The 25,207-nt window shown below is 39.9% G+C and overlaps 1 protein-coding gene across 1 annotated transcript in view; it reads left to right on the forward strand.

Annotated features, from left to right (window-relative positions):
- PIEZO2 (piezo type mechanosensitive ion channel component 2) overlaps positions 1–25,207 on the forward strand; it is a gene marked incomplete at both ends in the record, with an annotated part of 316,577 nt that overhangs the window by 239,946 nt on the left and 51,424 nt on the right. The window contains 12 exons of the mRNA XM_082499215.1: positions 2,424–2,514; positions 2,572–2,656; positions 5,417–5,577; positions 6,537–6,713; positions 6,894–7,019; positions 9,056–9,256; positions 11,017–11,221; positions 11,365–11,466; positions 11,933–12,098; positions 19,342–19,585; positions 20,805–20,901; positions 22,769–22,928. Coding sequence (XP_082355341.1) covers positions 2,424–2,514; positions 2,572–2,656; positions 5,417–5,577; positions 6,537–6,713; positions 6,894–7,019; positions 9,056–9,256; positions 11,017–11,221; positions 11,365–11,466; positions 11,933–12,098; positions 19,342–19,585; positions 20,805–20,901; positions 22,769–22,928 — 1,815 coding nt within the window. The remainder of the gene's footprint in view (positions 1–2,423; positions 2,515–2,571; positions 2,657–5,416; positions 5,578–6,536; positions 6,714–6,893; positions 7,020–9,055; positions 9,257–11,016; positions 11,222–11,364; positions 11,467–11,932; positions 12,099–19,341; positions 19,586–20,804; positions 20,902–22,768; positions 22,929–25,207) is intronic.

Below are 25,207 nucleotides of genomic sequence, written 5' to 3' on the forward strand. Positions count from 1 at the left end.
GCGATGCCATTAGAACTAAGCATGGACGTACTGAAAACTAAGCTCATACTGAGGCTTTATCAGGTATATATATTGCATGTACCCATCTTTATAACACCATCACCTTCTGGATCTCCCAGATAGGAATGGGAGTTATATGAGTAAGAGAAAGATGAGTCCTCTTGTACAAAATCCTATAGGGTTACTGTGTTTCTGTCCAGTTTACAATGAGGTAAGTCAGTAAGTCCTTGATTTACACCGGTGTGAATGTAGGTTTTTCCGTTATAAAAGTCAGCTGGGAAGGTACCTCATTAAAATCAATGCAATTGCACGTGTGCAAAACCTGTCTGATATTTTCATTTCACCGGGCATTGCCTTTTAAATGGGCTCTGATGATTTATTGTAGCTGAGAATCTCCATAACATTTGAACTAAACTGAAAATTCATTCTCTCTTCTTTATACATGACCCTCCTGTTGGTACATTATTTTTAGGTAGATATGCAAAGTTAGATTATGTCATTTTAGACAATATTATTGTTTAGTCATTTTACAGAGATTTGAATATATACGATAGCTTAAATATGAAAATGACGTGTATTGGACAGAAAGGCCTGTTTTCCATAGTCAAATCTACTGAATATATTGTTGAGTACAAGAGATTTTCAGATTACTGGACACTCAGGTTCGTCGCCCAATCCATAATGAAGAATGTGAGATTACGTGGTGCTTGAATGTCTCGTTGAACAACTTTTAAACGACCTTTTCTGCTTTTGCTAGTTGGTATGGTATTTCTACTTCAGGATTGTGTAGACAAATTTCTGTAGTTTTTCCCTTATTTGAGCGACCAAAGTTTCCATCTTGAAGAAACTGCAAGTCACTAATATTTGAAAATAATTCTATTTGTTTGACTTTCTCATTAACTGCTTAGCCTGTGTTCTTATTTTTTAGTGATCGGATGGATAAATCTAAATTTTTAGTTTCTTGAACTGTAAAATTTCTAGTTAAAATTGGCAGAATTTCCTGTCTAAATGGTAATACGCCAGAATTTCATATAATGAAAAATAAATCCCTGAGATGGTACTGTAGCATATTAAAGTTACTCGCATTAGTCCAAGAACAGTCTAACAGGTGCTTGAAAGTATGCTGAGTGTGGGAATTTCAATAGCATAACTAAACATTTAGTGACCTGATCATATAGATAAGCATTTGACAAAGGGAGACTTCATTGCAAGAAGTCGTATTCAAAGGGACTATTTATAGCAGTAAGCACTGCGGTCAGGAAAACACAGAGGGTCAGAGAATTAGGGAAAAGGGATTTTCTGCAAATATGGGAGGTGAGTCCCAAAAGCACACCTGGGGGAAAAAAAATAAAACATCTGAAGCCATAAGAGAATATCTTTTTTCTCCGTAAAGAAAAGATATTTACTGAATAAATCTCAGAAAAATTGGCACCATGATAATAGAGAAATACTATTTCTGTGTTAAATCAGTTGCATCCCAGTTTTGGTAGTCTGAAAATTGCTAGTAGATCTATTAAGAGACAGTTAGAAGTCCTAGAAAAATTATCCATGGGATGTAGAAAAGCAAGAGAGAATGAATGACACTATCAAAGACAGGCATGATAAAATATACTGAAACCACAGCCATGGAATTTTTGCTTTTGTTTGTTCCCAAACTTCTAGCTGCAAGAAAATTTGCAAATTCCTTGGCTTCCCAGCTGCATCTTTCAATTAGAAGAAGGTGGAAATGAGTTTACCGTAATCAGTCGGTTACTTGCGATGATTCAGCTGCATTACTGACAGTGTGGTGCGGCACGGAGCATGTTTAGCACTGGTGTAAATAGGTTGCCCCCTTTCCATCTGTGCTGCAATTCCGTGTTTCTTTATAGAAGCGCCCTGTGAATGTCATGACGGCATGCTCTTGGCATCAGAAGGCTTCTGCAGATGGAGTAGGAGAATGTTTTCTGACTTGTGATGTAGCATGACGTATTTGTCGATGACCTTCTTCTGTAACCCCTCTGTTCTCATCTCCCTTTTTCTTTCTGTTCCAATTACTTTGAGCAGCCTCAAGAAAAAAATACCAAACCACCAAAATGAGTAAGTCCCCTATGAAGTCATGAAATGTTTCCTCTTAAACAATGTCATTTCATGCTTCTACATCTTAAACTCTGACCATTTTCTCCAACGGGGAAAATGTCAAGTTTAAGTGTCAATACCACTCATTACTAACTAACCATTAGTATCTGAGTGAGAAGTAGTTACTAATACATACCAGCTCAATTTGCAGTGTTTGTTTGGAGAAAGTACCAGAATCATTAACTTTTCCACCTCTAAGGCATTTTCCATGAGTGGTTTTTTTTTTTTTCTAATTATCATCTCGAAAAAGAAAAAGACTACAATGCCATTATTGCGCAGATTGCTGACATGCTACTATTTACCAACAGACTGGTGCACCAAGATGGAAGCCTGCCTGACATAACTATGATGAATTTAACAGCCAGCAGAGAAAAGGAGGAGGATAAAATGCTGGAAGAGGCTGGTGAGAAAAGAATGGAAGAGCCAGAGGGGGAGGGAGGGAAAGGGAGGGTCGAAAAAGGAAAAGAAGAAGAAAAGGAAGATGAGGACAAGGAAGATTATGATGATGAAGACAATGAATCAGAGGAAGAAGAAACTACAGGTAAGCTCTGTAGATTGCAAATTTTGCCTTCCTGAGCATTAATTAACAGAGGCAACAGATGGTTCATTCTTGGTCATGGCTGCTCACTTCAATCATCAGGTTTTCCTTCTAATTTTGCATACCGTCTTTGCCAAAAGAGCCTGAACTGAGCAGATGACGACTTGTCAATTATTCAATAGGCTACAGTCTCTTCTAGGGAAAAATCATACTGTTTCTGTAGGATGCTGAGAGGATGAAAACAAAAGAAACCTCACCTCTTTCTTCTAGCTGGTTTGGGTTGGAGGTTACCCCAAATACTAAGAAGTCCTTTAGAGTGAAATCTATAATAAAGAAAATACACATACATATTTAATCTCTGATACTGCATGCTTTCAAGGCACTCCACTCCAGAAGTCCCAATGGCCTTGCTTCATTATTCATGTGCACATTAGTGTGATACTTTCCACTTCTGAATGTGTAATTGATGCCAGATGAACACAAAAATGCTCGAGGGCAGACATGGGTAAGGCTGGTGCTGTCATCCTTGGTATTGCTAGGATGAACTCCTAACATGAATTATTTCTGTAACTCAGTTTGTAATATGAGCCATGAGTGAAAACCAGAGAAGAGCATTTAACACCCAAGGAAGCTGTATTGTTTGGAAATGGCCTTACTACAGATTTAGTTGCTCACACCAATATTCACAGGACTGTGACACATAAACAGGGACAGGGTCTTTGTCAAGGCAAAATAACAGCGCATCTGTCTTAGCTGCCCCAGGGAAGCTGGGTTGAAACTATTTACCTTTCTTGGCTTGGACATCTTCCCTCACAGAGGTTTTCATGGGCTGTGGAAACCTTTCTTGGACAGCTCTCATGCGATCCATGAGGGGTGATGAGTCTGTTGCACTCGGGCCATGCCTACATGGTGGGAGAGCTTGGAGACAGAGGCCAACTGGTGGAAGTTACCCTGTGCAGCCACATATGCAAGCAGGGAAGTGGGGACCTGCAGCCTTCTCCCTGGGGCCCCTTGTGCACCGCAGTGAGTGGGGCTTGGCGATAGCACAAGGTGCTGCTTGCCATGTGTGATCCATCTTTAAGCTGTACATGCATTTATTTCTACTGAAGAGGTGTATCTTTCTTATATAGCCATGTGGCTGGAGTTTTGACATTTTAACATGTTCGCGTGCGTGCAGACTTTTTTACACAGTGATGCACAATTTTCCAATAGATGCAGTCAGGTCTATATTTTATCCCCCATTCATGTAGTGCCTGGACATGCTAGACAGAGCTCGCTACAGTACCTTATCTGCCTGCTCCACTTAACTGGCACTGTCTGGATATACCTTGCATGCTGCAATACTACCAATTAAAATAAATGCAATGAAAGAACGAGTGAGAACATTTAATTCTATAAATAAAGACTTTTCTTAAAGTTTTTCTTAAAGCTTAATTTGTCAGGTTTCATTATGTACTCATGGAATTTAGAATTTTTATTAGGATTTTCTAAGTTGTGGTTGGAGAAAAAGGGCAGAAGAGAAAAAAAATGGAATTTGGTTGTCAGCTGTTCCGAAAGTCTGCTTTTTCACACAAGCGCGCATGTGTTCTTCACACAAATAGGCACAGAATAACCATCTTGGTTTGCTTTATATATAAAATAACCAGATAAGTTGAAATAATTACGTACAGAAGCTGGTAACTCCTTTGCATTTTTACCAGCTTAGACAGTGATGTGTTTTGGTGTCACTTGCAAATGTTTCCATCTCTGATGTTAACGGTAAGGATGTTTTCACAGCATGCAAAATCCTTACTAGTCCCTGCAGTGCTCCTGAAACCTCTAATACAGTGCGAAGACTTTGTACTAGTATGTACCAGCCTGGTGAAACAGTTTTATAGCCAGCCCACAAGCAAAGACGGCACTTAGAGAGCACTGTTCAGCATATGTATTGTCATATATGTAATAGATGTTGCCACATGCTTGCTCACTGGGGTATTATTTGGGAGGATGGCTTTTTTAGCAAAACACCATCCGCGAAGGGATACTTTCGCCCGACTTCGGGACCTGAACTTGCTAAAGCTCCCTTTGCAACTGAGAGAAATATTCAATTGGACTGCAGTTTGCCTTGCCGGTTTTAGACGTCTGTCCTGGGATGGCACAAATCACACTCTAGGAAGGTGTGCTGTTTGCAAGGCAGTTTAGATAACTCCAACATACGACGACATCTATAGTATAGCTGTCTAAACCCATGTGACAAGAATCCTGCTTTTAATGCGCATGGATCTCTTCCAGGTTGGCTGAAAAGCCTTCTGAATAGTAGTCGCCCGTGCTTTCAGAAAACTGACTAGCTCTGTAGCTTCCAAGCATCAAACAAAATCGTATTCTTTCTGAGTTGGATAAGGGCCAGGGCTGGAATGTCTCAGATCTAGTTCCTGGATGGGATCCCTAAGCTTAGGTCCAAAGATACTGGAGGAAAATGAAGCCCAAGAAGAGTTCTGCTAGAGAGGAATAAAAGCAGAATTGGCGAGGGAAGCCAGCACCGCTTTGTAGTGGGGAATCCTTTCAGTGAATGTGGGTCAGAAGGGAGAGCACTACAGCTGAGTGGACCTCAACCCCATTTTGTCATAGTTAACCACTGAGCCGTACCTTTAACATCCTTCTTGTCTTGCTCTAAGGCCTAGACGAGAAGAAGTAGAAAGCTCATTGTTGTCGATTGGAGCATTCCTTTTGACAGAGACCTTCTGTTTTTCTCCTCCCAATGGTTCTGCTTGAACATCTCTGCAGACTTGAAGAACAAGTGGCATCTGGTGATTGACCGCCTTACAGTGCTGTTTTTGAAATTCCTGGAGTATTTTCATAAGATGCAAGTCTTTGTGTGGTGGCTGTTGGAGCTGCACATCATCAAAATCGTTTCCTCTTACATCATCTGGGTCACAGTGAAAGAGGCAAGTAAACACCGCCTGTCAAAATCACCCATGGTGGAGGCTTGTCAGCATCTGCTGTGCAGTGGCACACCCAAGTGTAGGGAGATGCCTTCCTCATGTCAGATCTCACTGAAATTGTGGGGTCCAGCTGGGTTTATCAGCTGCTGGGGACCTGCCTTGACATCTTCTTCCACAATGACATTCTATCTGCCTAGATATTCTCAGCTCTCCCCTTTTCTCCAGCAATTAAGGTTTTATTAGTCTAATTCTTTGGACTCAAGAGTCGTAATCCCTCTCCTGCTCAAGCTGGCTGTGGGCATCATACAGGGCTGGAGGGTGTAGAAAAGGGTTGGGAAGGAACATCTAGGAAAATTACTTAAACTGGGTCTGGTGCTGAAGAAACAGGAACGTGGAAATATGCCTAAAGAAAAGGGGAGCAACACCTTTAGCTCTGCCTTTGGTGTGGGCAGTGTGAGTTCCCTACCTGACATAACCATTCCTTGAACAGGGCAGTAGGACAGGACTCACTAAAAAAAAAAAAAAAAACAAAATAAAAAATCTTTTTTCTGACATCTTTGGGGGGAAAAAGGTCAAGAGGATGAAGGTGTCTTCCACAGACACATGGATCTGTATCATCTTTTCTTTGTTTCACGTGCACTAAAGCAGCAGAACCAGCATGCAGTCCTTCATATTTCATGTCTGTTTGTAGGGTGGGTATACAGTTTTGTGGTTCTAATAGTATTAGTATTAAGTAGGAGATAAAGTTCTCCCTAAACTGACTATTAAGTTTTTCCTGCCTTACTTACCACTTTGTGTCTTTGTTATTATGAATATTGTAATTTTCTTTTCAGTATTTTTCTCACAGTTTCTCTATGTCCCTTTCTTTTGAATGATTTTTTTTTAATTACCATGGAAAAGGTCAGACTTTCTCCCTTCTCTTGTTACTCCGTGTAATTTCCATACTGTTTTTGTGTTTTCAGGTGTCTCTGTTTAACTTTGTGTTTTTAATTGCCTGGGCTCTTGCTTTGCCATATGCTCAGTTTCGCCCATTGGCATCAAGTATCTGCACTGTTTGGACATGTGTGATTATTGTCTGCAAAATGTTGTACCAGCTCACATCTATTGATCCCAGCACTTTTTCCAGTAACTGTACATTGGTGAGTACAAGTGCACATTAAAAAGATTTGACTGCTGCCTTCTTCAGTGAAGAAGAGCAAAAGGACGCATATCAAGTACTGAAAACTACAGTTCACCTGATGTATTATTGTTGTTGATTATCATTTCCTCCCCAAGCAGCCTTAAACTCATTTTTATAAACTGCTGCATTTTCTTTTTAGCCAGGAGAGAATGAAACTAAGGTCAATTTAGAAGAACTCAAAACCTCAGTCCTCTACAGTGGGCCAGTTGATCCTGCAGAGTGGGTTGGACTGCGGAAGTCTTATCCCCTGCTTGTGTACTTAAGGGTAACTTCTTTAATTATCTGTATTGAGATATTTTCTTATTTGTGATGAAATTAACAATGTCTTTGAAATAAATCATCTGCCACACAAAAAAAAATGTAATGCAAGGCAATGGTAATAGGGAAATACAGAGGGGAAGAGACGGCAGAAAGCCGTATCTGTTAACGCAGGACACTTCCAGAAGGGATTCAGTACCAATTAAGGTAATCCGTTTGTAGAAGTATGGCTTTCTGACTCTACCATCTGTTAAAAGCACTCTAAGAAATGTGATATGTAAGAACTCTAAGTAATTAAGAGGTACGTAGCTTTCAGGTACCAAAGGACTGATGGATCTAATTGGAGTAATTGCCTTGAATGACAGTATATGCTATAAGCAGTTAATTTTTTTAAGTGCTTATTCCTTAGCCACAGCTTAGAAAATATAATGAGTTGAGGGAGTAATTCATTCAGACACTAGTAAATGGATGTCTTTTGTTTTTCCTCTTGTTTTTGGTTGATGCCCGTGAGCAATATTTTATTATTCCTGTCTCGATTAAAAAACACTACGTACAATAAAAATGTGCCAACTCCTGGGGCAAACCTTGCATGTCTCTTCTTAATTTAAAGAATTGCCAGAATTTTGTACGCACAGTTTAAGGTTGTCAGCAATTTGTTGACTGCACAACAGCAAGTTTTGATCTAACGGGATTTATTCCTCAATTCTTCCCTGAGAGCTTACCTCTGTGTGCTTTGTTTGTGTAGGGAAGATCTGCCAAGCTCTGGTCATCAACATATCAGGCCCTGGTGGTGCCTCTGCCTCTCACTCCCTTAGCCATGCACCTCCCACAGTTAAGAATATACGTGAGGAAGAGCAGTTACTGACCAAAGAGTTCTGCATGGAGAGTAAAGTTGCCTAGTGGTGCCTGGCTTGATGCTAGGAGCTTTAGAGCTATAAATACTATCTATAAATACAGGTAATACTTTGAGATTAGAGATTGTTCTAGAAGGGTTTTCATCGAGTTAGCAAATAAAATGTGTCCTCTACATAGAGGAATTCAGTTCAGTGCTAGACCTGAAGGTGCCAAACTTCAAGTCTTGGTGTGTTTCTGTTATGCCCCTTTAATAACAGGCATTCAGAATGTCTGCAGTGTTGAAGTGAGGAGCCTATCTATGATAGATTGTGTAAAACTCCCTCCAACAAGAACAGGAAGCCCAGGGAAAGCAAGGAAAAATAACTTTTTGTCAAAAAAAAAAAACAAAAAACAAACTCAAACAAAACCAAAAAAACCCCAGAAAACAGTGGCACCTGCCGCAGGACATTTTTGTCCCAAATATTTCTCTGAACAGAGATCTAGAGATTGCCTCTTTGCCTTAAGATATGGCTTCCTTTAGGGACTTTCTCTGAGCTGGTCTTTTTAACAAACTTTTGGAGTAGGTTAATACCTCTCTTCTATTGAGCATAGGGCAGATCTCCCTCCTGAGAGAAAAAAACTCACTTCAGAGCTGCTCAGGACTGCATCCCAGTCAATCTGGCTTTGGGACAGAAGGAGCTGTGCCTGAGGGAAGATTGGCAGATAGATTGTTCATTTAAAAGAGTATCAAGGATATATTTGCACTACCCGGCATCCTTGCAGTTTTAGGAAGTTAGTGCTTGCCAGCTGAACCCCCACAGATGACTTTGTGTATGCTCGTATCCTCCATCTCCTGCAAAGCAAAGCGTGATATCTTAAGAGAAGCTATGAAATACGAGAGGGCACGTGGATGGGTCAACGCATTTTCCCTCCCCTTCCTTTCCAAAACTAGTGTTCATTATAGTATTTTTAACGAATGCCTTTAAATGTATCTTCCAAATGTGAATATGTTTCATCAAAATCCAAGAAGTGGTAGAAATCTTACTTTGTTTCAATGATAGTAGCTGGGAATAGGTGCCAGTGCATCCTGAAGCGCTCAGCGGTAACATCCATTTGAGTATTCATAGGTTTATACTTATCAGAAAGTTTTATAGCTTCTTGTGGGGTTTTGATTTTTATTTAATATTCTTCTGATTGTGTCTCCCATAGAATAACTTACTGATGCTGGCTATTCTGGCTTTTGAAGTTACAATCTACCGTCATCAAGAGTACTACAGATGTCGAAATAACCTTACCACACCTGTGACTAAAACCATTTTTCATGATATTACAAGAGCACATCTGGATGATGGGCTGGTAAACTGTGTTAAGTATTTCATAAACTACTTCTTCTACAAGTTTGGTTTGGAGGTAAATCACTATACATTCATTTTCTTTAGACTGTCATTCTAAACATTGTGTCATTTCTGAATACTATCTTGAACTATGTTTGACAGCTGGGTGCTTCTTAGTCATCACTCATGTTAGACTTTGCCACAGTTGCTATCTACCTGCTAGTAGTGGTTTTGCTTTTCTGTGTTTGTGTTATTTACGACTCAACAAAAGCGATAACAGATGGGACAAGGGAGAGAACTGAGGCATACCCTCTCATGCACACACGCACAGAGGGAACCAGGGACTGCAGGAGCAGAAGAAGAAAGCAGGGGCTATCTGTCTGTATTTCAGCATTTCTAAGCTGCTTTTGCCTCTCGCTGCCCAAATGCATCCTTCTTTTTTATACTTTTTACTATAGCTGTTAGCAACCTGCAGGACCAAGAGCTCCAGCGAAGGTTATTGCTGCTTTGTGCCACTGGTGTTAAGACAAAGTTTTTTTCTCCAAAGAACTTTTCAGTAGACCAGAAACACACAGAGAATTAGGAGAGGCAGGTACAAATGAGTCAAGGGATTTTTCTGAAGACCCATGATGTATCCTGAATATCTGGTGCGTGTCTTATTTAGTAGAAGATCTGCTTGCCTGTTTGCCAGCAGCAGTGGCCTAGAGTGCTGGGGTTTAGGCTCAGCTAATGTATTGCTTCTGTCTGCTCCACCCAATCCAGCAGCAAAACATCAGAACTGAACCCGCCTTGAAGACAAGCTATTGCTGAACACGTGCCACAAAAAAAAAAGAAGAAAAGCTTCATCTCTATTCCCTTGCCTCATCTTTTTGTTCGCCCACACATGAAATGTACTTTCGAAAACGTTTGTAGAAATAGTGATTTTTCACAAATTTCTGTGGCTATCTGCAGAAGGCAACTCCTAGGCTAACACATCCCATAATCATCATGCATCATCATCATAACGATGATGCTCTTGGCCTATCTATTAAACACTATCACCCCTTGCTACTGATAAACAGAGTAAACTGTTCACAGCCAGTCTGAGGATTAAGAATGAGTAAAAATTAAAAGTAATCAGCAAGCTATTTCCTTCAGGAAATAAATTTAACCTCATCCTAATCGGAAGAAAGAGAAAATCAAAATAGTGAAGTGCACTGAATAAATGATCCATTAGGAATTATTCACTAAGTTTGAAAACACACTTCATGGCACTTTAAGCGGAGCCAGAGAACTGAAATGCTCTGGGATGCAGAGCCTTTAGAAGAATGGAGAACTAAAGCTGCCTTACAGCAATTGACTGGATTTGTCTATAGCCAATAGAAGTTTTATGGTCTAAATTCCTTTTCTTTTTGTCTGGTTCCCACATGAGGATACACTTTTGTTGTTGTTATTCTTAATGGTTCCTCTTTCACATCTGTAGGCGCTATCAAAATATATGGCTGTGTAATACGTGCTTTGCCTGGCAACAATTAAAAATTTCACGTATAGGCTACTGTGACAACACTCTTTCCATTCTGTATCTTTCGATATCACATAATGGAAACCCGCTTTAGTGCTGTATTTGTAGTTGACACTCATAGAAGAGCATCGAAAATTTGGGGTGGTGGGGTGGGGTGGGGAAGGTTGCTGTTGGAGAGCTACAACTTGGTTTAGCATGTTGGTTTGCACAGGATTTCTGCAGTCAGCTTCAGCACGTGTCCAAGTGTTCTGGCAGTATCCGGAATAGTTTATTGTTGTTGTGTTGACTATCCATCAGGTTGCAAATGCTCTTATGTTTCTTTATTTCTTTTCCAGACCTGTTTTCTTCTATCAGTGAATGTAATTGGTCAACGAATGGATTTTTATGCCATGATTCATGCCTTCTGGCTGATTGCTGTATTGTATCGACGTAGAAGAAAAGCTATTGCAGAGATCTGGCCAAAATACTGCTGTTTTCTGGCATGCATCATTACATTCCAGTACTTCCTTTGCATTGGCATCCCACCTGCTCCTTGTAAAGGTAAGGACACTTAGTCTTTATGGACAATTACTGCTGCTTGCTTTTACAGAAAAGTGCTGGAAAATTGATAAGTATTCAGAAGAAAAGGGTGAAGTAATTGTTATAAAGTACTGATGGCATTTTTGTGTGCTTCTGTCATACAGACTATCCATGGAGAAGTGGTAGTGCCAACTTCAACTCCAACGTCATAAAGTGGTTATACTTTCCAGACTTCATTGTGAGACCAAACCCTGTCTTCCTTGTCTGTAAGTATTTTAGCACATAGTTGCGAAGTGTTTACGTGTCTTTTGCTTAAAACATCTATACAGTGTAATTTGAAGACAGCCTTTTATTTACTCTTCAGTAGCAAGCTGACATATTCTGTGGGAGATGGAATACTAAGTGTGGCTTTGTATGTAGTAGAAAAATTCAAATAATTATTAATTTCTGCATCTGTTTTTTCTGGGCCCGAATTTTAATGAAGCAGCATCAAAAAGTATGAATTATTTCCCCTTTTCAAATTTATTTCTCAATAAAAATCATAGAAGATGACAAGTAAGAAACCAAAATCCATTAATGAATTTAAAATTGGTGTTAAATGTGTTGAAAACAGCACAGTCTTGGAGGCTCAAAGAGTGGGAAAACAGTCTGGTAACGACATTATATCACCATTACTCTCTACACCTAAGTTAAAGGACTGAATTTTTCCTTGCAACCGCTGCTTTCTCCTAGATGATTTCATGTTGCTGCTTTGTGCATCCTTACAAAGGCAGACATTTGAGGATGAAAATAAAGCTGCAGTACGAATCATGGCTGGAGACAATGTAGAAATTTGCATGAATCTTGACGCAGCGTCTTTTAGCCAGCATAATCCCGTTCCTGACTTCATTCACTGCCGGTAAGAACTGAGTCTTAAGCACTTGGAAAATAGACCATTTCCTTTTTGTAAAGTTCTCTAGTGTGAAAGTAACTCTCAGAGCTTCCAATTTTACTTGGAATTTATATTCAAATATTCATGTATGTTCCCGTCTCATAACATAGCTTTTACTGCTGTATGAGACAGCAGATACTTAGCTTCTGGGTAATCAACATCTGGTTAAGAACAAGGCAGATGACAACAAGTCTTCCTAACACTGCTGATTGTTTTAAGTGCTCCCCAGAGGGATGTTCAGTGACAAATGATACCTCCGTAACCTGGGCTACATCAAAAGGAGCATGGCCAGCAGGTCAAGGGAGGTGATTCTCCCCCTCTACTCCGCTCTTGTGAGACCCCACCTGGAGTACTGCGTCCAGCTCTGGGGCCCCCAGCATAAAAAGGACATAGACCTGTTGGAGCGAGTCCGGAGGAAGGCCACAAAGATGATCAGAGGGCTGGAGCACCTCTCCTATGAAGACAGGCTGAGAGAGTTGGGTTGTTCAGCCTGGAGAAGAGAAGGCTCTGGGGAGACCTTATAGCAGCCTTCCAGTACCTAAAGGGGGCCTACAGGAAAGCTGGAGATGGACTCTTTACAGGGACATGTAGTGATGGGGCAAGGGGTAATGGCTTTAAACTGAAAGAGGGTACATTTATATTACATATAAGGAAGAAATTCTTCACTCAGAGGGTGGTGAGAACTTGTGGCTGTTCCATCCCTAGAGGTGTTCAAGGCCAGGCTGGATGGGGTTTTTGGCAACCTGGTCTAGAGAGAGGTGTCCCTGCCCATGGCAGGGGGGTTGGAACTAAATGATCTCTAAGGTCCCTTCCAACCCAAACCATTCTATGATTCTATGGTTCTATGAAATTTGCCTGAAAGCACGTATTCCCTCTGTGAATGCCCTGTGGGGCAGCCTTCATGGTAGACTTTAGCACTCTGGTGGCTTCCCCGATAACACAGGCATGTTAGCAAGAACCCATTGTAGTCTGAACTTGCCCATGTACGTGTTTAATCCCACAAATTCATCAGTCATGTCTTGCTGAGTTGTTGTCTAAGTACAATCAAAATGATGCTCTAATATAAGAGCTTTGTGCTATTTCATCTAGGCATAAGAACCTTAAAAGTGTCTTGGAAGGACAACTGGTGTGTATTCCTGTTTCTCAACGTTGCATGTAAGGTTGTTCAAGAAAGTGTATAATATAAAGAGGGGGCAGAGCTTGAGACAGTCTGTTCTGGATGGTCTTCAAACAATGGAGCCATTCCTGTGTCATCATTTCAGCAAACACAGATTAGCTCAGCTCTTCTGAGTTGTGCTGGGCCTACTCTTAATTGAAGTTGTCTTTGAAAGTTTGATGCACTATTACAAGAATAACTGGGAAGAGTAAGATTTCTTAACATTTTGTCAGACTAGGTGTTTGTTTTGTTAATGCATGTTACCAACAGGTGTCTGAGTGCGAAAGGAATTAAAAAAATTGAACTAACATCTAGCAAAATCTCCCTTTTCCTGTTAAATTTTATTTTACCAGGGAAGGGCTATCACCAGAAGCCCTTCTCAAGATCTTTAAGCTGATCCTGCTGTTTCTATTAGAAGCAGTGGTCAAATCTGTATTGAAATAGCTTTGAAAAGACCATGGAAACACGTTCAATTGACTGATTTGTCCAGAGATTTATAGTCACTTCTGGGGTGAAGAGTTCTTCCCCTTGAGTATTTCCAGTCTTCACAGTGGACCCAGTGTTCTACATCCAGTACCATAAGCAGAAAGAGAGAAGTCATAATCTCTGTTCGGAATGCTCCATCAAGTGAAGATGCTTTCTGAAAGACATTTGCCAAACAGGGTTTGGTTGAGAGAAATGTGTAGGGGGGGATTGCCTGAGGTTTTTGCTTGCCACTGTGGTGTTGTCCACCGTAGCAAAAGCTAATACAGCAGTTGCATCAGGCACACTGATGTGGTCACTAGCAAAGACCATCACTGGTGCCACAGTCTCTGGCAAAAAGAAAAGACAAAATTTTTCCTCCTTAGTAAAGAAAAAAAAAAAAACATTGTGAAAAGAAAATCACTAATGATGAGAATGTGTTTTAAAGCTATATTCAGAAGGGCAAAAGAGGCAAGAAAATCACTTTTTAAACAGCCTCTTTTGGCATCTTTTCAAAGTCCCCTGGAATCTGATAGGTGTTTCTGGTTGTCTGTAGAAGATATTCCCCAATGGCCAAGCATGAAAAGTTTGAAGCACAGAAGATGTTCTGTGAAGATTTTGGATGGGAATCAGAGTCAGGTTTATAATGGAAAGCAAAGTCCAAGCTGAACTGTCCTGCTGCCTCTCCACAGTCCTTTGGGTTAAGTTCTGTGTTTTGATTCATATGCATGGTGTGCATCAGCTTGAAGTCATTGGTGGCATCACATCCATTTAAACACACTGCTTGGGCTGCGCTGACAAAATAGACCTGTGTATAGATGATTAACGGTATGCAACCATTTAATTGGGAGTTTGCAACTTGTAGTAAGCAGTAAGTAATATCGCTGGTGGAGAGTTAAAGAAAAAAAAAAAAACCAAAACAGAAAATCGGAGAACCCCATTAGTAGTGGTGAGCTGAACAAATAAATTTGGATCACTTTATACTTGTTCCAGATAAACACAGAAATCTGTGCGACTGTTTCATGTGATAGTTTTATGTTGTGTGAATAAGAAGTAGAATGAAAAGAACAAGGCAGAGAAGGAAACAGAACAGGGACATTTTTGTTTGAAAAATCCATCAAATGAATAGAAAACCCATTAATTTCAGGAACAGAGGAAATTCCTGTTTATGATATCCTTTCTTGTAGATGCTTGGGCAGGTAAGCTGTAACTTCTTTGTTTTCATTTGTACTGTTACCTTCTTGAATCTGTAATGGGAACATACTTGTAGAATGGTGTATATAGGTATAAACAGGCCTTCCTTTAGTATGAGCTGCATAATATATCTTGTGTTGTTGATGGTATCTTTCCTTTCTTTGAGCCCTTAAGTATCTCCTTCAATGCTTTCACTAAAATGCAGATTTTCCCAGTCTTTAGATGATGTTATTTTTGAGAGGTTGCACTGCTTATTTGCAATCTTAAATGCCTAATTTGCATCAAAGAAGCACCAGAGAATGGATGGACAGTCTCTTAAAGTGACTGAATGTTTTATTAGGGATCATAAATCTTTAAAAAGAAGGACTCTCAGGCTCTGGAGAACTCACCAAAGATATACCTCAGAAGAAAATGTATGTATTTGGCCTCCATCCAAGACAATTTGGAACTGAAAGGACTTTGTCTAAAAACATTTCTTGCACTTTGCCACAGGAGTTTCAGAATGGTCTAAATATTTAGTAACATGGACAAGAAGTTGCTTGAAAGCTTATCCAAGAAAGTGAAATGAAAAATGGCATTTCTCCAGAAGTCAGTCAGAAAGAACCAAACAAATAAGTGAAGACAACCCGGTTATGAATAAATTACAAAGCATAAAAAAAATGAGTGCTTAGCATTCATGTGTTTTCTGAGAAGCCCAATGCATATTTACTGCCATGTAGAAGAAGTGGCCATTGCGGACTGAAGCACCCTTTCTGATGTGTCTCTTCCCTTGAGAAGATGCCAGTTGGTCCCTGTTCTATTAGGCATGAATAAAAAGCTTTTAACTGTGGTATAAACAGTGGCAGAAAAAGAACATATTTCCAAATGCTTAATTTTCTTCTCTCTGGAGAAATACTTGAGCTCAACAATGACAAATACAGTCTAAGGAAGAGATTTCCTGAAATTTTCTTGTCTTTCCACCCCCAGATTTCTCAGGGGATATGTGCTTGACCCCAAGGGAGAGCGCAACCAAAGGCCTTTGAAACAGAAATAAAAATGAAGAACAGAAGTAGGAGCTTTTAAAATGAAACAGGATTTAAAGTGACTTCATTGAGGATAATCCTTTCCCACAGTCTCTAATGCTGGAAAATCCTCATTTCGGTTCCCAAGCAGTTTTCAGATGTTCTCCTCGACATTGACAGGCAAAAAAATGGGGATCGTAATCTACTTTTTTCCTCTTAAGAGCAGAAACAGTATTAACAGCCAGTCATTGAGTTGTCCCCTTTAATACCTGCACCCTGGGAACCATCACCAGGTGGGTCGGGTGAAGTCTCTCAAAAGCAGCCGTAATGCCTTTCTTGGAACTACACTTCTTCTAATTTAGGTTAGTGAGAGAGGATCTGCAAATCAGCATTACACGTTTCCTCTCGCATTTGTTGTATAAAGCAGCTAGACACTCCCACCTTTGCGTTCGTCACACCAGCAGTGAGTTGATTTGTAGGCTGAATGGGCAGAAAAATATCCCTTCCTTCCATCCTCCCCCCAGAATAAATAGGCTTTTGCAAATTTGCTTCTTGAAACCAATTCAAAGAGCAAAAGCCAAAGAAGGGGCTGGAACACAGAGCTGAGGGGGATGAAGGAGAGTGAACTATCCCCGTGGGAAGCAGCTGCTCAGATTTCCTAGGTGTATTGTCAAATACCACATCCTGAGGGTGGCCTCTCCTCTCTGTGACTGCATGTAGATTTAAAGACCGCTTAGAAGATGAGGTTTGGAAGGTTTACATGGCATTAAACTAATGACCTGTGTGGTCTGCAGTGAAAGCATAAAATTATGGTATGTGCTATCCAAGACTAAGCATTTCCTGCTGTCTGTGAAGAAGTTTTCAAACAGAGGGTAAAGCACCCTTACTGACCTCCTGGGTTTATGTGGGGTCTTTCTACCTGTTGGGGTGGCTTTGTGCTTCAGCCTCCTGCTCTTGCATTATGATCTCCAGAGCAAGGACCTGGAATTCCTCACTTCCTAACTTTCTGGGGTTTGAGGCAGAATTGAAAGATTTGCATCTGAGAATGTCAAGTGATTTGAGAGGAAACATGTTGAGAAATCCCCTGCCAAGACACACCTTCGTTCCTGCTCTTACAGCACTTGACCTACCTATATCATTATAAACAATTAGTGAAAATTAGTGGGGTACATGACTCCACACTGTAACAGAAGAGATTTGGCGTATTGCATCTGAAAAAAGTGTGATTTCAGGAAGACACCTTGGGTGTAGTTCTGTCCATTGTGCTCAGTGTGGCCTTGTTCTTAAGCCAGCACAGAGGTACCTGGGATGGTTGGTGATATTCATTGGTTGGGTGTGCCCTTGATGACTTGTTCAAACACCATTTTGTAAGAAGTCCACTCCAAAGTGAATTTGGGGAGCCATTTTTATGGTTGGGCTTGCTTGTGATTCCATATTTTTAAAAATCAGAAAAATTTCCATCTCTAAGGACTGTGTCACTTTTCACTGTTGTATTGCCTCCTGCCTTTTGAGATGCTTTTCTTTACATCCCGTATTGTTGGTTGGTTGGTTTAGAGATGTCCAATGCTATTATATTTAATTTATATTTTGAAAAGGAGAAGAACAACTGTATTTAGTATTTTAGATCACTACATAAATGTAGCAAATGGTTATCATTATTGTGAAAAAATTAGCTAAATTATTGTCTTCCTTTTCATATTCTCTCTAATTTCTGGAATTTTTAATCTGAGAGTGATATCTGCTGTTGGACTGTGACTCAGCCATCTGCATATATTGGAAAGTTTGGATCCAGTCAGCTCCAGTTGTGTTTAAGAGTCAGAGCCCATTTTTACTGAAGAGTATTAAGATATTCTTGTTTGTTTGATCAATTCAGTTCTATTTTGGACTTTTCTCAAAAGATGCTGATGCATTTTGTTGGTAGCAGAGAACAAGATTTTTGAGATATTGCAATTGTTAGAGGAGCGTCAGGAAGGTAATCTCTTCCTGGCCATACCATAGATCAAGAGTTATTATTAAAGGAACACCAAATATTATGGTTGTTTTTTTTCTGGAGAAACAGTGAGGGCACCATTTCCTGTTCATATTAAGTTAGTGAAGACCTGTTCGACTGATGTCTTCTACTTCTCTATTTTCCCATTGTGTATAGATTCCTTGTTAATGCTTTATCACCCCAAACCCAGTAGCATCTCTCAAGTCATAACATTTTTAGATTTCACAGGCAGTAGTCCGTAAATTTGTTAAATATTTGCGGGAAATAAACAGAAAGGGGCATTCTCATTACCTTTTGCTAAATGCCTCTCTGGTTGGCTTCGGCAAGTGAAATGTATAATACAGGCCTATAAATGTAGGACTATAAATACGTACTCCTAGAAAGTTCTGAGCCTGAGAACATCAAGCAGCAGGGGCCTTTTTATGTGGCTTCATACAGTGCATTTAGTTCATTTACTCCTTACGTGGTTTGGCTTGGGTATATGTGTACTCCTATAGTGCTGTCTCCCTGCCTGGTTTCCTGACAAATGTAGTTTCACAGCCTGGGTGACCAGACCCTGAAAACACAGTTACATCTGGAATCAAAACACTAAATGGGGGGAAGTTAAGAATTAGTTGGGTTTGCAGTGTTTAGCTGTATGTAGTATTTGGTATTACCTTTGGCAGATAGTCTTATTTGAAAGCTCGCTGGGTCAATATTAAGTCAAGATTTTAAGGAATCTGAAAATACCAAATTGTTTTCCACTGTGGGCCAGGCTGATTTCAGATAGCTCTGTCTCGTAGCTTCCTGGCAAACGTTTCAGTAAATTCTATCACATTTATGTTCTGTAGAAACCTTTTACCCCTCAAAACTTTTACAGTTGATCTCCATTGGAGAAAAATATTTTTAGCAGCTGTTTCTGAACACCAGACTTTTAACCAGACTGAATTCCCTAGTAGTCATCAATAAACACAGAATTGTTTGCAGCGGAGTACTGTAGCTGGCTTTTGAAGATAAATTTGCTATAGTATTGCTCAGACTTCTTAAAAGCTGGCCTCAGATAGCTTTTTAAATTGCATATGTAGCATTGCCAGATAATATCACTCTATCGTGAAGTTTGGTGAGAACATGTTTTCCCCCCTTTCATGATACAAGGCTTGATCCTGCCTGATGCAAAGTTCCTTGACTGGGTGTAGCAAGGTGCTGATGCCCATGAATGCGCTAGAATTGAGAATATGAACCAGGCAAACCCATGAATGAGCTAGATCCACTGACCTTGGTGTTAGTCTGAAGCAGGTGCCTGAATGCTGAAGCAGGATAAGAACGCTCAGCAGACCTTAGGAACAAGTGTCAGCCAACAGCACAGGTAGAGGAAAGGTAGCACTGTCCTCAGAAAATGGTAACTTCTTCTCCTTCTTCTTCTTCCAGGTCCTACTTAGACATGTATAAGGTGATAATATTTAGTTACCTCTTCTGGTTTGTGCTTACTATAATCTTCATAACGGGAACCACGAGGATCAGCATATTCTGCATGGGCTACTTGGTAGCCTGCTTTTATTTCCTTCTCTTTGGTGGAGATCTGTTGCTGAAGCCCATCAGGAGCATTCTGCGTTACTGGGACTGGCTGATTGCCTACAACATCTTCGTGATCACAATGAAGAACATCCTCTCGGTAAGTAGCTGCTGCCTTTCCTCTGCCCTCAGCACTTTGGTTTCACTGGAAGTGTGCACAGTGCTTTGAGTGGTCATTAAAAATCCCTTTTCAAGACCACAGCCTTCTGCAAGAGCACAGCAGGCTCCATTTTAACGCAGAAACTGCAAGTGCATATCCAGGGAATGGTAACGCGTATATCACTGCAGGAAAATGTGCACCCTTGTATTCAGTCGGGCTCTGTGAAAGCTCACAAGCTGTTTTCAAAGGGACAGGTTCTGGTTTCTTTGCCCAGTAAAGTCTCTCCTTAGAAGTCTTGTGAAAATCTCAGTGGAGTGAGAAATGAGTAAGAAGTGCAAAATTAGTCATACTGTCAATAAATAGTGCGCATTTATTTAAACGTTTTATTTAAAACTAGAATTTTCAAGCCTAGTGCTAGATGCGGTTGTCGTGTGATGTAATATAACTAGTGAAGTTGACTACAAAATTATAAACTGCATTCCTGTTTCCTTTAGAACTAGTGTGTGAAATTCAGGGGAAAACAGATATATTTGATAAATAAACGTCACATTCTTCTGCAAAATATTAAATGTTTTCTTACATTAATTAACTCTTTAGAATGGATTCTTGCAATGACACTGATAGGTGATTGAGATAAGCCAGTAATTTAAATCTTTTTGAAAGATAAATTTAGATTTATTCTTGGCACTTGCTTTTTAGCTTTGAACATTTTTAGTGCTGGACTGAAAAGAGCGGTCATTTTTCTTTTTACATTTATATAAGTCACTGTACTGAAATAAATTTGATTTATGGGTGGTTTGAATTTGCAAATGGTCTAAATGCTTACATATGTGCTTCATTTTATACTTGGGAATTCAATGGAGCTACGCGTGTGTTAAGCTTGTCCATGTAAGTTTGCAAGATTAAGTCAGTGATTTATAAAAGTTGCGTAGCTGTTGCATTGCATCACGTGCCAGATGTATCACTTTCTCTGCAAAAACACAAACAAAACCCATATACCTCCTATCTCAATGATAGTCAAAAGAGCAAATTCTTTCTATTTAGAAGTGTTGTGTGTCACTGGTAGAGACACTCTTTCTTCTATCTCTGTTTTACTAATGAGCTAGAATACAACCAATGGCAGTCACAATATTCTCATGTAATGTAAAGCGGTGCAATACTTTTCTTATATTTATTTCTGCTATCTTTTGTTACATTAAACCGTTCTTTTACTTTTCAGATAGGAGCATGTGGCTACATTGAATCGTTAATTAAGAATAGTTGCTGGTTGATTCAGGCATTTAGCCTGGCTTGTACAGTTAAAGGCTACCGTATTCGTAAGTATAGCTCATTTTTCTTCATCATTTTCTATGAAGAATCACCTTCAAAATATTCTACCATAGTTAAGTTGTGCCCCCGCCTGACATAGTACCTTGTGAAAATATCATACCTGCAAATTCTGTTGAATCAGCTTAGTCCTATATTGACCAGCAAGAAAGAACATTGCAAATAATGTCATAGAACCAAAAGGGATACATATACTGAGAGAACTCTCAACACCACCACACACATACCCACAACCAGCGTTTGCCGTAAATGAACAATTTGGTGATACCAGCGCTTAACACAGTTTCCCCATATATGCAGGTGATGTGATACTTGAGGGTATGGTTTCACTGTACAACTTGAGCTAAAATGTCAGCTCACCATCACTGCAAAGAGTGATGACCCACTGCAAAGAGTGATGACCCTTGACCCAGCTGCAGACTCCCACTCCTCCCTGTGTGCCAGGTCTTATGTTCAGTTGCTCAAAGGAGAAACCAGTTCAGCTCACTGAAATGGCAAGAGGCTAAGCCGGCATAAAAGTGGTAATTTTTTGCAGGCCTATTGACTTCAGGCAATTTTTTTGTTGTTTTGGTTTTTTTTTTGCGATTATTCTCGTGTTTGTAGTGATAACAGGGAGGGAGTGGACAGTGTATGTGAATGGAGGTGAGAGAAGGGAGGAATGAATTATGGAGAGCAAGACACTGCACCTCGCAGTGAGCTATTAACTTGTCTCCACTTTGTCCTGACACCCTGGATTGACAGTTTGAAAACACCTGATTTTTTTCAGGTTTTTTGCTGAATTTGAAGAACTGTTTCATCCTAGTGAGTCTGCCGCAAAGTTCTGAATTCCTATCTTCATGTCTGATCCTAATAGATAATGGGGGAGTAGGGGAAAAGAAAGGAAATATGAAAACACAAATTCATGAGATAAGTGGTGCCCAGTAGTTCTTGTATTATCCAAAACTTTTTGAGCGGCAAGAGAAACTTAGACACAAGGTTCCTGACTCCCGAGGGGACGGCCGCAACAGGCTTTGAAGCTCTTGGAGCTTGACCTTCCAGACCTATTAGACTGGCTTGCTTGATTGTAAAGCCAGCTTCGAGCCAGAGTCTGTCCCTTGAGTCCTTCTGCTCCCTTCTGTAGGGCAGCATAGGCCATTTGGTTTATAGTCTAGCTCCACAAAACCCAGTTTTAATTTTTTAATATTCCCAAGAGAACTGTCTTTTAAAGAATACAGAAAGAAAGAAAGAAATAGCCCAAGCCAAAATCTAGAGGTAGGAGGAATGGGATTTCCTCTCTGCCTGTCTCCTCGTACCCCAAAGGAAGCAGTTTTGTGGTTTCAAATATTTTTTCTGTTATGCAATGGAAAGAAACATTGAACTGAGTTGTGGAGAGGAAAAATAAAAATATTAAGTGGTGGCAGTCGAAAAATTACTTTGACAAAAATAAAACACTGCTTTCTCATGTTGACAGCGCTCTTAATCAAAAAAGGAGACAAAAAGTCACTTTGAAATGAAAAAAAAATTAAACATGCCATTTTAGAAAATACTGAAATCAAATATTTCAGGCTTACAAAAAATACTTTTTTCCCATTCCTTGTTTTCAAGTACTTATTAGGATAGGGTGAATTTGTTTGCAAATGGTTCACTTTTGGTGAAGTCTCAGTTTTCATGTGATATCGTATTGTTGGAAGCTTTCCAGTTTGTGGTAAAAGAAAATATGGTGTACCTCAAATGGAAATACATGTTGGTTTTCTTAAGAAAAATCTAATTAAATTACCTCAGTTCAAATAATTTTAAGGCTAAGATTCTTTAATTGATTAAACAGTATAAAAGAATACTTAGTGCAACAGTCCTTATGCTGATGCTGTCTTTTTCCAGCAACCAACAACCTAGATTGTAAACTGCCCAGTGGAGAAGCAGGAATCATTTGGGACAGTATATGTTTTGCCTTCCTGCTGCTGCAAAGAAGAGTCTTCATGAGTTACTACTTCCTGCATGTGGTTGCAGATATAAAAGCTTCTCAGATCCTAGCATCAAGGTAACATAAAGTTTAAAAAATTAAATGAAACAGCTCAAGTCTCTCATGGTTATGGTACTTACTGGTTTACGATAGGTAGTACCAAAAGAGTCCTTCAACACAGATTTGAACAATCCATGCTAAATTCATAATGGCAAACCCAACTCTGACAAAGAATGCATGAGAAAACAAATTAATTGAGAATCTGATAGAAATTAAGCCATCTTTCCTAAACAAACACCATCTGCTGCTCTCATAGCCCTTATTAAAAGCTGTGAAAGTTGATGTGTGTTGCACCATTCTCTCAACATCAATATGTATGAGAGTGAATGCCAGAGTTTCTAAGCCTTGGAAAGAAAACCTTCTGCTAGCAAAGCCTGTTTGAGACAATGGGCCTTAGAAATCACAACTCCAAAAATAGCACATGAGGAAAAATACCGGAAAGTTATGACATCTGGCTTGGTAAGACCATCGGGAAGACACTCGGGAAGTGTCACATCACTGAACACTGACTAGGTGTGTCAAGGAAGTACCATCCCCTTTGGGCCTGTTACTTATTCTTTTCCACAGGCATCCAGTCATAGCCATCACTAGCACAACTCTTCTGTTTTTTAATAAGAAGGCAGATCAGGAATGAAATTCTGGTTTTAATTTCAGTAAGTTTTATAAGGAATTACATTTGTCAATATTGGATTAAATGTATTGTGGTTTGGCTTTTTTTTTTCCCCTGAAAAACATATGGACATTAGTTTCTGTCTGTGAGGGCAAAACTTGGCTTGCATGTCCTGAAAGGAAGTATTTTTATCTTCCTCTTCTTCCCCCCTCCAGGTTTTACTTTTAAAAGGGGACATGTTTAGCTGCCTATACTGAACAAAATTCACCACTGTAAACAGGGCTACCAAAAGATCTATACCTCCATCCCATATTGCCTTTCTCAGACTTTTGCTCTGGGGTGAATTTCACTGCTGATGCCCAAGATTGCTTGATACTGCCATTTTGTACCTTTTTTGGTATGCTTTGTTCACATTGAAAATACCACAAAGCAAAATCATCAGTATCAAAATGCCTCCTGAATTGGAAAGTTTGCATTTAGAAGGAAAGAGCAGGTTCACATAAATGGCACTGGGCTGGGTTGGAAGAAACACGTTTGGTTCCTACTTCCAGCTTTGTGCCTTTTGGTAAGTTACTAAACCTGCCCAGGCTTGAGTTCTCCAGCAGCAGGAGTGGAGACATACTGGCCTCTGTCAGGAGCTTTGTAAAGATAAATGTATTAATGACCGGGAAATGCCGAGATATGACAGGAAGGAGGGTACTATAAATATATCCATATAATTAATTTTTTTTTCAGTTAGCTGCTTGCCTTGCTAAAAGCCAAGCTTTGAATTTACATGGGCAGTGGAGAAGGTCAGGTTTGGATTCAGACAGCATGGTCTGAGCCTTTCTTCTAGTTAAAATTAGTATTGTGGAATACAAATACCTCACCTAAATAAGATTAAATTTTGATTCAAACAATAGCCATGAGGATCCAGCAACAGGTTTCAATAGTCCGTAAGAATTTAGGAGTTGCCACAGAGAATGTCCTTCTTTGTTGTACTTTACTGTATTTTGATACAATAATGATTGCCAGTCTTGCTTGTATTCCTTTGAAAAAATGTAGCTGTGTTTATCCTGCATATTATGTGGAAGAATGATTAACCTTCTAGAAAACATGGTTGAAAAATGAATTAGAAGTAGACTTCTGAAATTGAATTCTTACTGAATTCCTGACAAAAGGAAGGCTTTAAATCTGTGCTACTTCTTTGAGAGATACTTCAAGGCTCTCTGAGAGTCTTTGAGAGATGATGAGTGAATAACGAAGAATGGCCAAGATGTGATCTGGACATCCAAATCAATGAGTTGATTACATTTCTAATGAAGTGGAGTTAGAAGCCATATTCTTTTGGCACACCAGAAACTTGCTCAAGGATTTGTGTCATCAGATTGAAAGCCCTGTAGTGCCCCTTTTCAGAGGCTAGAAGTGAAGCTGAAGCTATACTCATCATGGCTCCGGATGAATTTGGGCTTTGCTCACAGCTTTCAGGGTGCTGAGGCAGAGGGACAAGGTGATTGTAGTGCTGAAATAACCATGAAGATCAAATCCTGGAGGTGTGCAAGAAGTCCTAACTCAGCCTTGAACCACCGTGTTCTGTGTTCTTGAGCCCTGGAAACTGAATTCCTTGAACGGCTGCTAGAGGAACTTACAGGCTGAGTAGGGATCACAGCATTTGGTCCCAGATCTTGAAACGATTGACTATAAACAG

Source organism: Vanellus vanellus, assembly GCF_965231255.1.
Source record: "Vanellus vanellus genome assembly, chromosome: 2".
Classification (NCBI taxonomy): Eukaryota; Metazoa; Chordata; class Aves; order Charadriiformes; family Charadriidae; genus Vanellus; species Vanellus vanellus.